The sequence below is a fragment of the Sus scrofa genome, chromosome 12 (genome assembly GCF_054392235.1).
Source record: "Sus scrofa isolate SSC_HxYL_T2T_F1_AM1 chromosome 12, Sscrofa_HxYL_maternal_Yorkshire_Landrace_v2.0, whole genome shotgun sequence".
Taxonomy (NCBI): Eukaryota; Metazoa; Chordata; class Mammalia; order Artiodactyla; family Suidae; genus Sus; species Sus scrofa.
This window is the reverse complement of record NC_139394.1, coordinates 21,633,886-21,647,270: the sequence shown is the minus strand read 5'-3', so window position 1 is coordinate 21,647,270 and position 13,385 is coordinate 21,633,886. Positions and strand designations below refer to the sequence as shown.

Genomic DNA, 13,385 nt, shown 5'->3' with positions numbered 1-13,385 from the left:
GCACTCCCTATCAAATTTCCAATGGCATTTTTCACAGAACTAGAACAAAAATTTTTAAGATTTGTATGGAAACACAAAAGACCCCAAATAGTCCAAGCCATCCTGAGAAAGAGAAATGGAGCTGGAGGAATTAGGCTTCCTGATTTCAGACTATACTATGAAGCTACAATAATATAAACAGTATGATACTGGCACAAAAATAGACATAGATCAGTGGAACAGGATAGAAAACCCAGAAGTAAACCCATGCATCTATGGTCAAGTAACAATAAAGGAGGTGAGACTATACAATGGAGAAAAGAACGGGTCTTCAATAAGTGTTGCTGGCTAAACTGGAGAGCTATATGTAAAAGAATGAAATTAGAACATCTCTAACACCATACACAAAAATAACTCAAAATGGTTGATTAAAGATCTCAATGTATGGGCTGGATAATATAAAACTCTTAGAGGAAAAAATAGGCAGGACACTCTTTGACATAAATTGCAGCCATATCTTTATGGAGCCACCTCTTTGAGTAATGAATGTAAAAGCAAAAATAAACAAATGGAACTCAATTAAACTTAAAAGCTTTTGCACACACAGCAAAGGAAACTATAAAAACATGAAAAGACATCTCAAAAAATGGGAGAAAATCTTTGCACACGAAGAGGCTGACATGGGATTAATCACCCAAATACACAAAACAACTCCTGCACCTCAATATCACAAAACCAAATAAGCAATGTAAATATCGTCTGATATTTGGAAAGTTTGTATTTTGTACTAAAGTTTACCTTTATATAAATATTTTTATGTAATACCCTGTAAGCCCAATGTCTTGGCTACTGTCAGTTGATTGTCTACTTTCAGAAATATTGAAATTACTCGTTACTTCTTCACCTCCTACTTTTTCAGCATCAGACTTGAACTCCTAGCCAATACTCCAAATTTTTTTACTTTGTATATTGTCTCGCCTTTCCCTCTATTTTTGGATAATTTTTAATACATCTACATGTAAGTATTTCAGTTCAAACATTTTGGGGGGCGTGGAATGGATGGATGGGGGTTTGGGATTGGCATACGCACCCTGAAGTATAAGCAATGATTGGGCAATGGGACCTCATCGGCCCATAGCACAGAGAAGTCTACCCAAGAGTCTGTGATAATCTACATGGGAAAAGAATCAGAGAGAATGGACACGTGTATATGTATGACTGGGTCACTCTGCTGTACGGCAGAAATTATCACAACCTGTAAATTATACTTCAGCAAAACAATAAAATAATAAAATAAAAGGGGGGTAATAACCATCAAAAAATAAGTAAGTTTAAATTTTTTTGTCCTGTGAGAGCCCAACTTCCTGTTTGTTTCTCACCCCAAGTAAACAACGAGTGATTTGTCTCCATTCTGTTCCTCCTCGGTCAGCCTGCTCCTCCAGGGCCTCTGCAAACTGGGCAGCTGTAGCTGGGCTCTAGGGGTGAATGGCACATCATTAGTAAATCTGCTCTTTGGGGGACTGTGTCTCCATTTGTCTCACAGACACCTGCATCTAAAAGGGGCTCCAGAGCTAATCTCATCTGTATAAATAAAAGCACGGAGAAAACGACTGTGTACAAACCTGAATGGACAAATACGTAGAAAAATATTTCAAAGTAAGTGCATCAGTGGTGGGTTTTTTTGGTTTTTGCTTTGTTTTTTATGGGCCCAGCACCCTTCCACCGCGCCACGCTGCTAGACCTTGCTTTGTTTTTCAGCAACTCCACTAGAATGTCAGCTCCATTAGGGCAGAGAGTTTTTTGTGTTGGTCTCCCCTGTCACCCCCGTGCCTTTAACAGTGTCTCCCATATCATAAATGTTCAATAAATACTTTAAAAATGAACAAATGAAGACTGGTGTCTGGAACAATCAATGAGAACCAACTCTCTTTTCAGTAAAAACGTGGGCCCCCATTTGCGCATCAAAACAACGCACAGGAGCTCACTGCTCCTCCTGGCTGTGGTCATGCAGGATGCGGTTTGCCGGTCTCCACCGCACACACTGGCTCATCAAGGAGCTGCTTTACTCGTCTGTCTTGCAGTGCGTGTGGATTTGAAACTTTCCTAGCAAAAGACTGAGGTCCTATTGTCCGTAGGGGCAGAGTCCATGCAGACTTGATTTGCTACATGGATGACGCCAGTATCATCGAGTGCAAGTTCAAATGCAAACATGGGGTCTGCGTTAAACAGTGCATTGCACGACTGTGATAGCTGAAGGGATGCGTGAATCATAAACTGTGTTCTTTTGGCTTTTATACACATGGAATCCTCTCAACGTCTACCTTCCATTTTTCCTAGGTCAGATTCATAGTGGTAGGTGATTTGCCCATGAAATTAGGAGGCACCTAGGAAAAGATCAGGCCATGAATATTGGAGCTGTGCGCTGCAAGGTGACAAGACCATGCTGTGTATCCTGCAGGTGGAGGTCAAATCCACTCATCTAGGAACTGAAGGCAAAAATTTTTTTTTTTTTATTTTCCCACTGTACAGCAAGGGGGTCAGGTTATCCTCACATGTATACATTACAATTACATTTTTCCCCCACCCTTTCTTCTGTTGCAACATGAATATCTAGACATAGTTCTCAATGCTATTCAGCAGGATCTCCTTGTAAATCTATTCTAGGTTGTGTCTGATAAGCCCAAGCTCCCGATCCCTCCCACTCCCTCCCCCTCCCATCAGGCAGCCACAAGTCTCTTCTCCAAGTCCATGATTTTCTTTTCTGAGGTGATGTTCATTTGTGCTGGATATTAGATTCCAGTTATAAGTGATATCATATGGTATTTGTCTTTGTCTTTCTGGCTCATTTCACTCAGTATGAGAGTCTCTAGTTCCATCCATGTTGCTGCAAATGGCATTATGTCATTCTTTTTTATGGCTGAGTAGTATTCCATTGTGTATATATACCACATCTTTCAATGGAAAAATGGGCAAAAGACATGAATAGACATTTCTCCAAAGAAGATATACAGATGGCCAACAAACACATGAAAAAATGCTCAACATCGCTGACTATAAGAGAAATGCAAATCAAAACTACCATGAGATACCACCTCACACCAGTCAGAATGGCCATCATTAATAAATCCACAAATAACAAGTGCTGGAGGGGCTGTGGAGAAAAGGGAACCCTCCTGCACTGCTGGTGGGAATGTAAACTGGTACAGCCACTATGGAGAACAGTTTGGAGATACCTTAGAAATCTATACATAGAACTTCCATATGACCCCGCAATCCCACTCTTGGGCATCTATCCGGACAAAACTCTACTTAAAAGAGACACATGTACCCGCATGTTCATTGCAGCACTATTCACAATAGCCAGGACATGGAAACAACCTAAATGTCCATCGACAGATGATTGGATTCGGAAGATGTGGTATATATACACAAAATTTTAAAAGAGCAGAAAAAGCACACTGACTTTTTAATGCAGGGAAGTGTAACTTTATTTTGGCACAGCAATAGATGAGGTTATAGAAAAGTCCTAGGGAAGGGAAGTTAAAAGAATGATTTTACCAGTGGTCGGGGGGGAAAGGTAAAATCTCCAGGCCATGCCCATCTTCTTAAATGGCATAACCTGGTTCCTCTTTGAAACACTGAAGCTCAGTTCAGTTGAGCAACATCAGTGCTGCCCCAGGTGTCCTAAGGGTCAGCGCAAAAGGAGGGTCTACACCCGTGCAGACAGAAGTAAACAGAGACAGGGGTCACAGGGCATCAGCAGCAGGAGGAGGCACAGCACGTGGGGCGGGGGCAGGTGGAGATGACACAGGTGGGGCGATAGTAAGTGGTGTGGCAGGAGACCCGGCCACAGACGGGGCGCAGGCAGCAGCAGGGGTGGCAGCAGCTGGAGCCACAGGGGCTGGAGCCACAGCAGGAGGGCTGGCAGCACGGGGGCCTGCAGCCGCTGGAGATGCAGCAGCTGGGGCGGCAGCAGGAGGGCTGGCAGCACGAGGACTGGCAGCATTGGGGCCTGCAGCAGCTAGAGATGCAGCAGCGGGGCTGAGAGCAGGTGGGCTGGCAGCACACAGACTGGCAGCATTGGGGCCTGCAGCAGCTGGAGATGCAGCAGCGGGGCTGAGAGCAGGTGGGCTGGCAGCACACAGACTGGCAGCATTGGGGCCTGCAGCAGCTGGAGATGCAGCAGCGGGGCTGAGAGCAGGTGGGCTGGCAGCACACAGACTGGCAGCATTGGGGCCTGCAGCAGCTGGAGATGCAGCATCTGGGGCGGCAGCAAGTGGGCTGGCAGCATTGGGGCCTGCAGCAGCTGGACACACAGCAGACTGGGCGGCAGCAGGTGGGCTGGCAGCAGCTGGGGCAGCCACAACTCTGCTCAGAGCAGACGGAGCCACAACACGAGCTGACCATGGTGTCCGAGGGTGGAGGTTCTGGTACTAGTAAGAGAGTGAACTTAGTGAACTGAGGATTCCTCTGCTGCTTGTCCTCTTTTATACTCTGCTGAGGCTGCTGGGTCCATGTCCTGGGCCATTTCCCAGTTTCTTTTCCTGCAGAAATATTAGTCATCAAAGTAGATCATTGTGTTTTTCCGGGTAAACATTTTAAGATGAGGAAAAAGAAGACTTCCTTTTCCTGATGCGTGAAGATTTTCCCGTCTAGTCTTTCTCACAGCCTTTCCTTTGCGGTTCCCCTATTCGTCATGCACTCTTTCCCTGGTGTTTATCTGTTTACACATCAGACCGTCACGATCCGTCTATGACGCCATGATCCTGTTTAGACGAATTGTTCTCATGATGCCAAGACCTCTTTTGATGTCAAAAGGGAAGCAGAATTATAAGAGGCACACAGAGAGAGTGAGTTACCTGTGTGCCATGAGGAAGACAGATCCTATCCGTGAGTCATGGGTGTTCATTAGACAGTGGACCTGGATGCTTCAAAGTAGGTGCTAAGTACTGCTTCCTGTAACCAATTTGAAACCGTTACCAGTTACCAGTGACGCATGGTTTTTATTTATTTACGTATTTTAATAATGATTCTTATTTTTTCCATTATAGCTGACTTACAGTGTTCTGTCAATTGTCTACTGTACAGCAAGGCGACCCAATTACACATGCATGTATACCTTCTTTTTTCTCATATTATCATGCTCCATCATAAGTGACGAGTTATAGTTCCCAGTGCTACACAGCAGGATCTCATTGCTTCTCCATTTCAAAGGCAATAAATATTAAAAGTCATTTGGAGGCACCTTGAAGGGACTCTCACTGGCCCAATATGGAGCAATGTGAGCAACAAAATGAATAATGACAGGAAAGGATTTTAACCTATTACATAAAATTAAAATCCATGAGTCCATACTGAGCCAGACTAATTATGGAAAGAAAGAAAAAAGGCAGAAGAGAATGTTGTCCTTGACAACAGAATGCCAACTAATAAATGCAGAAGGAAGAAGGAGTTAAAAATCACCACCTCCGGAGTTCCCATTGTGGCTCTGTGGGTTAAGGACCCAGTGTAGTCTCTGTGAGGGTGCAGGTTTGATCCCTGGCCTCACTCAGTGGGTTAAGGATCCTGCGTTGCTGAAAGCTGCGGCAGAGGTTACAGGGGCAGCTCGGATCCAGTGTCGCTGCGGCTGTGACATAGGCCTCAGCTGCAGCTCGGATATGACCCATAGCCCAGAAACTTCCATATGCCACAGGTGCAGCCATTAAAAAGAAAAAAAAAAATCACCATTTACAACCCTCATAATAAAACTTGATTCACATAAATATCATCCATGGATGCTATAACGCGTGTGTGGAAGTTTGATGGGGACTAGGATATTTGTACACTTTCAAAATATTTCCTCAATTGTTTGTTAGTTGCAAAGGAAAACACGCTAACTTTACCGTGGAGAAATTTTTGGCTGCAACTTTAACCACAGGATCAAAGTTATCATTGTTAATAATGGGACAAGCTGGCATGTGTCTCCTTAAGTCATGCCCTGAAAGACAAGACACATCTGGGTCACTTTGCTGTACAATAGACACTGTGAATCAGCTATAATGGAAAAAATACAAATCACAAAATAAAAACAAGAAAGACCCATCACTTGGGCAGTATTCCTGTCAAAACACATTATCTGAATCTATTGGAGGAAACATCAGACAAACACAGACTAAGGAACATCCCACACAGGGACCTGCTGGTTCTCTTGGGAAATGTCAGACTCGGACTCATCCTACGCAAAGACAGACCAAGGAAGGGTTTCAGGCTTAAGGAAACCAAAGAGATACACTCAAATGAAGTGCATGGATATGGATAAAAATTTCTCTTTGGGATGTTTTTTGTACAAATGTCAACACGTAGATATTAAATGTGTATTAGGTAATAGTGATATATCAGCATTTAATTTAATTTAATTTATACCTGTACTGGGATTTTGCAAGAAAATGTCCTTGGGCTCAGGATCTAAATCTTCTTTTTTTTTTTTTTTGGTCTTTTTGCCTTTTCTAGGGCCACTCCTGCGGCATATGGAGGTTCCCAGGCTAGGGGTCGAATCAGAGCTGTAGCCACCAGCCTACGCCAGAGCCACAGCAACGCGGGATCTGAGCCGCGTCTGCAACCTACACCACAGCTCACAGCAACACCGGATTCTTAACCCACTGAGTGAGGCCAGGGATCGAACCCACAACCTCACGATTCCTAGTCAGATTCGTTAACCACTGCGCCACGACGGGAACTCCAGGATCTAAGTCTACCGTTATCTAACTCATATAATTTTTTATCTATCATGCATCTACCTAACCACTCATATCCATCCATTGTATAAAAGCAAAATGTGGCAAAATGTTGAATATATGGTAAAGGCTATATGGTATAAGGGACTTCTTTGTGTTACTCTTGGGACTATTCTGTAAATTTGAAATATTCTTTAAAATAAAACATTAAAAACTATCAAAAGGTATTGGATTTAAACTTTTTCTATTGTGTTAGCATTTAAGAGTAAGTCATTTGTGTCTTTTAGGGGAAATGTTCAAGGATATAATAAATTTTACTTTATAGGAGTTTCTGCTATAAGAATCCTTTCTTATATTTCTGTCCAGCGCTGTAATGTTTTATCAGCTTAGGTCCCGGAAAATGTAAACCTTTTGGCAACACGGCTGATTGAGTTGGTATAGACAGACTCAAGTTCTTCTAGTTCAAGCAAAGAGAAATGCTTGAGAAATATTTTAAAAATACTTCCATTACACAGCTGAACTTGAAAAAAGAGAAGAAAAATGATCATTTTCCAGAATGAAAAAGGGGACTTGAATTGCAAACAATAGCTAATGTCCTGTGGCCTATGAGAATTTGGTATCTAGTTATAGGTTTTCAGAATGAGAGCCTGGTAGTTGAAACCCAGGCAGGTGCAAGAAAAGGGACTTAAAAGCTGTCACAAGACAGGGTCCAGGAAGGGAGAGCTCCATATGAGGTTTGTATTCTTGGAGTTTCCTGGTGACTCAGTGTTGTAAGGATCCAGTGTTGTCACTGCCGTGGTGCAGGTTCAATCCCCGTCCAGGGAAATTCAGCATGCTGGGGCCTGGCCAGAAAAAAAAATTGAATTTTTTTTTTCTTCTGCTTTTTAGGGCAGCACCTGTGGCAGATGGAAGCTCCCAGGCTACATGTTGAATCAGAGCTACAGCTGCCAGCCTACGCCAGAGCTATAGCAACACAGGATCCAAGATGCCTCTATGACCTACACCACAGCTCATTGCAATGCTGGATCTCCGACCCACTGAGCGAGGAGGCCAGGGATTGAAGCCACATCCTCATGGATACTAGTTGGATTTGTTTCCGCTGCACCACAACAGGAACTCCCAAAAGTTTGTATTCTGAAAACGGCACCTTGTGAGTAAGATGGGGACAGGAAGAACTCAGTCTCCCTATAAAGGATTGTAAGTGGTAATCAAAGCACCCATGATAAAAACCAAAGCTTTCTAATTCACACTAAATGCATAGTGAAGGAATCTCAGGGTGAGAAACTCTTACAAAATAGTGAATGTCCTTGGAATCATCCGGAACAAAAGCAAAAATCACAGCACACACAGACATAATCCCCTTAAAAGAAAATCTCAAAATAAAGTAACATTAACCACAAGGAGAAATATACCTCTAAGAAACTAGACTGCATGAGATGTCCACTGGGGAAAACTTACAAAATATATTCCAAATCCAGTATGAATGGCATAGTAATATGGGGAAAGGGAATATAGCTCCTAAGAACTGAGATAAGTGAGGATTCTGAAGGAGACAATAAGTTAATTGGGGCTCAAAGAGGTTCTTGACTCTGTGGCCTAAAGTTTTTCATCCATTTTTCATATTGCCCAGCACTATTGTTTCATTTTTAGCTTCTGCCTTGTTCTCTCTTCACTCTGGGACTCCAGTTTACATGTATGTTAGCCATTTTCACAGTGCTCCCTATGTGTCCCATGCTCCTGACTGTGTGTATTTTTTTAACCTATTTTTCTTTCTATACTTCAATGTAGATATTTTCTACTTCCAATTTACCCTTACTCTCTTTGGTCTAACCTGCTAAACCCATTTATTGAATTCTGAATTTCAGTTTTTGAGTTTTTCTCTTCCAAGATTTTCACTGGACTTTTGTTTTTGTTTACAGGTTCCAGTTTTCTGATGAAATTTATCATTTTCATCTATTATTTTGAACATATTAATCATAGTTATCCTAAAGTTAGTTTTAACACCCACATATAGTTCCTCTTTGAGTCTATTTCTATTGTCTTATCTTGTCCTTGTTTTTAATAACTTGGTCCTTTTTTTCTGGCATACAGTGTGCTTTTTAAAATTGACTGCCATATATTATATATGAAAAACTGTAGAGGCTTCAGCTGATTTTTAACTTCCACCCGAAAGGATTTAATTTTCTTCTTAGACTATGGGCGCTCAACCCTGCCTGCATCAGTCAATTCCCAGTTTGTAAACTATTGCTTTCAAACAATAGTTTTCTTAACTTTATCCAGTTTTCACAGTTATCCTTATTGAGAGGTCTGGTATGACATCATCTGTTTTGTCATAGCTGGCAGTAGAATTCTGTCCTTTAAGTTTTCAAGGAGCCACCCTCTTTTGGACCCTGCATTCTACTGGTTGTCTTCTTACTTCTCTGACTTGTCTTCTTACTTCTCCTTTCTTGTCCCTTGTGGTTACTGTTGCTCTTCTTTCAACTTACAAATGTTGGAGATTCCCATAGCTTGAGTCATAGATACCACCTCTGTAGACACTTAACTTCCTATGATGCAGGAAAACACTGAAAAGTCCATGACATTAAAAACCATTTTAGATCTGTAAACACCTTGCTCACATACTGTGGTAGGTGGCATCTCAGATGACCCTCAGTGATCCCTGCCTCTTGGTACTCATGTCCTTGGGTAACCCCCTCCCTCTGAATGTGAGCTGGACACAGTGATTCACTTCAAATGAATGGAATACAACAGTAGTGAAGATATTAAGTTATTACCTTCCAAGATTAGGTTCTTATCTGAAGACTGTGGCTTCTTCCTTCTTGGGTTTTCTTTCTATTGCTGGCTTTCTTAGAGAACTGACTCTGGGGGAAGCCAGCTGCCACTTCATGTGAGCAGCCCCCTTGGTGAAGAATTGACTCCCTCTGCCAACAGCCATGTGAGTGAGTTTGGAAGTGGATTGTCCTCTCTTCCTATGAAATGAATGCAGCCCTAGCCAACCACTTTCCTGCAACCTCATGAGAGACCCTGACGTGCTACTTCTGATTCTAACCCTCAGAAATTATGTGAGATAATAAATGCTTGTTTGTTTTAAGCTGCTAAATTTGGGGATAACTTGTTAACCAACATTAGATAATTAACATACCAATTCTACATAGGTGAAATTTTCTAGCATTTTCCATGAAGATAAATATATTGTCTGCAAATAATGACAAGGATATTTTTGTTCATTTTCTCTCCAATTCTTCAATTCTTTTTTTTTTTTCTTTTTAGGATCACACTCTCAGCATGCAGAAGTTCCCAGGCTAGTGGTCAAATCAGAGCTGTAGCACTTGGCCTATGCCACAGCCATAGCAATGCAGGATCAAAGCCACATCTGCAGTCTACACCACAGCTCATGGCAATGCCCACTGAGTGAGGCCAGGGATCAAAACCACATCCTCAGGTACAGTAGTCAGATTCCTTTCTTCTGTGCCATGAAGGGAACTCCCATTTTTAAATCTTTTTTTCATTGTGAAAAAAAGTATTGACAGAGCTCCCCTGCCCAAGGAAAAAAAAATTTTTTTTGTGCTGAGACCAATCAAAGGTGCAACCTATTCTCATCTACCATTTCAGATGGATTAGAAATTCTGTGCTTTTAGTGAGGGTAAAGAATAATGGCCCTGCACAAGTTAAATTGTTTTTTCATTGTTGTTTATGTGTAGAATTTATGGAAGTCAAACACATTCAAGACTCAATACCAATAAATTAATTATTAACCCTACAACTCTTAGAATATGCAAATAGTACAAAGCTTTCTATATATGTCTCCTACTTTCACTAGCATAAATTCATCAGAAATTTGTTTTTATCTTTTTTTCCTAGGATGGAGTTCATAGGAATTTGGAAATGGGTTTGCTGAAGAACCAAACTAGTCCATTAATTGATTCCTTGTCAGTTCCCACATTCCTAATAGAATTTGTTGACAAGGTGCTCCAGACCATGCTGTCAAATGCATATCCTAGAAAAGTCATTAAGATAAGAAAATATTAAAATTTGGATATTTTTCATCTTCTGCTATTCCCCAGCTTCTCAGGAAGGTTGATTTTCCCAAAAGGTAATTATTTTGTTGTCAATGGATGGAGATGAAATTAGAGAAGTTGAGGGTGTAATAAATTGGGTTAATGTGGGATGAATAAATCCAAAGGAGGACCCTTTGATTTTCTAAGAAAAAGAGACAAGGACTCAAAAGATAATGCACCCTAATGTTCGTAGTGGCACTATTTACAATAGCCGAGATGTGGAAGCCACCTAAATGTCCATTGACAGATTAATGGATTAAGAAGATATTGCGTATATACATGCAATGGACTCTTACTCTAGACATAAAAAGAATGAAATAATGTGATTTGCAGCAACATGCATGGACTTCGAGATTATCGTACTAGAAGTATACCAGACAGAGAAAGACATATATTATATATCATTTATATGTGGAATATATATGTTTATATATGCAAATGAACTTATTTCCAAAACAGAAAGAGACTCGGAGACATAGAAAACAAACTTATGGTTATCAAAGGGAAAAGGAGGGTGGGGGAAAGATAAATTAGGAGGTTGAGACTGACATATACAACATATACACACTACAATATATAAAATAGACAGCCAATAAGGACATACCCAATAGTATAGTTCCCTGTTGGGAACTGTACGCAAACTTTGTAATAACCTATAAAGGAAAAGATTCTGAAGAGTCTAAAAATCTCTTGAAAAGATTTTAAAATCTTTATATGTGTGTGTGTGTGTGTGTAGTATTGCAAATCTGCAATTAAAACATAATTTTTAGGAGTTACTGTCGTGGCTCAGCAGTTGACGAACCTGACTTGCATCCATGAAGACGTGCATTCAATCCCTGGCCTTGCTCAGTAGGTTAAGGATCCACTGAGCTGTGAGCTGTGGTGTAGGTTGCAGACAGGGCTCGGATCCCATACTGATGTGTCTCTATAGTAGGCTGGTGGCTACAGCTCCAATTGGACCTCTAGCCTGGGAACCTCCATACGCCGTGGGTGTGGCCCTAAAAAAAAATAATAATTTTTAACAACTTTTTTTTTTTTTTGGCCGCCCTGTGGCATATGGAGTTCTCTGCATCTGAGCCGTAATTGCAACCTACACTGCAGCTGCAGTGGGCTGGATCTTGAACCTGCTTCCCAACGCTCTAGAGATGCCACCAATCCTGTTGCACCACAGCAGGAATTCCTAAAATAATACTTTAAAAAAGAGACAAGGCAGAACAATGGATGTGGGGAAAGGGAAGGAGAGAGAAAGAGGAAGGAGGGATGAGGCTGCCAAAAGAGGAGTGGAATTGAAGCAGGAGGTAGATGGGTCCCAGGCTGAGCAACTGTAATCTGTTCCCTGTTGGACAGATAACCTGAAGATAAAAGCTGCATCCTGCTTAGATAAAAGATAGAGACCATCTATTTCTCATTCCTGAGGTCAAGGAGACCTCCGGAACTACACATGTCACAGAAAGTTTCCTCGGGGTCCGAGAAAGGAGAGGCACCCAACCATAGTATATCCCGTCAACTTCCCAGAGACCCCTGGGCTCAAATCCATCGTAAGGGCAGAGCCCGGAGTCAGGCCAGAGCCACACAAAGCAAGATGATTGGCCAGAGGAAGCTGGGAAGGACTGCCCCCTGACAGGTCATTTAAAGGACTTCCAAAGCACGTGTTGCTCTCTTCCCCGCTTCTTCTCTTGCTCTTTCTCTCTGTGTCTGTCTTTCTCCCTCTTTCTCCGCCCACACCACCACCACTGGCTGTGCCTGCATCTTTTCCACACCTATTCTCTCTCTCTTCTCTTCTTAAATAAATGCGTCATTGCCTCACTACCCTCAGTCTCTTGGCCAAATTCTTTCTCCAAAGGGGCAAAGTTCTGGGGACCCTACCTTGAGTAGTTAGAGGTCAGCATTCTCACCTGACAGCCACCCGACAACAGAATTGGAGGGAAATAGATACTTTAAAAAAAATATTTAAGAAAGATTTGGTCTGGGATAAAACCCTTCTCCATAACCTTAATTTTGAAAAAGAAAAATCTGTGTTATTCTTCAATACTCTTGGAGACATCTGTGTATTACATTATTTCTGGGTTTGTGTGTTTGCATTTAATGTCATGACATGTTGGAGTTGTCCTGGAGGTTTTGAGTAGAAATTGGAAAGCCCGATTCAACTCTAGGTTGAATATAATTTTCCAGGAAAGGAGGAGAGGCATTAGTTCAATATCAATACAAAGCAGCAAACACAAGAACACTGTGTTTCTAGGCCAGGAGCTTTATTCGGAAGCAGCAACAATAAGATACAGAAACATCCCTGTAAAAGGAAGTACAGGATGGAGACCTCAGACATTTAGATCTGAGGCTGTGACATCAGAGCCCCCATAGGCCCTGCAGGAATTTCCGTGTTTGGGTCAGGAAGCCTGGGTACCTCCAAATCAAAAGGTAGGGTGTAGAACTGGAGCAAGTCTATTAATTTCTTGCTGTAAATACCACCTCATTTCATGCCCTGGGTCCCCCTGGGGGTAAGGTCAACAAAGGAGAGAGTTTGGCCCAAGGCCAGGATTTGGACACACCGCTGGTGGGAAAGGCCCCTCCTCAGGTGGCTCATTGATGCTCTGGGTCTGCTTCTGGGATGAGACGGATGGGGGGGCAGGGAGGGGCA

The 13,385-nt window shown here is 42.1% G+C and overlaps 1 protein-coding gene across 5 annotated transcripts; it reads right to left on the bottom strand.

Moving 5' to 3' along the window:
• Positions 1 to 3,735: 3,735 nt before the first annotated feature.
• Positions 3,736 to 4,495, bottom strand: LOC100516932 (uncharacterized). 5 transcript variants are annotated; one of them, XM_084983063.1, is made up of 3 exons: positions 4,046 to 4,386; positions 3,945 to 4,000; positions 3,736 to 3,869 (listed from the first exon to the last, which is right to left on the bottom strand). In XM_084983063.1, the coding sequence occupies exons 1-3, from the start codon at positions 4,384 to 4,386 to the stop codon at positions 3,736 to 3,738; spliced, it is 531 nt and encodes a 176-aa protein (XP_084839189.1). The 5 variants fall into 5 exon arrangements, with proteins under 5 accessions (XP_084839189.1, XP_084839185.1, XP_084839187.1 ...); XM_084983059.1 differs by having other exon boundaries at positions 3,736 to 3,880; positions 3,971 to 4,495; XM_084983061.1 differs by having other exon boundaries at positions 3,736 to 3,855; positions 3,934 to 4,386.
• Between the last annotated feature and the right edge of the window lie 8,890 nt (positions 4,496 to 13,385).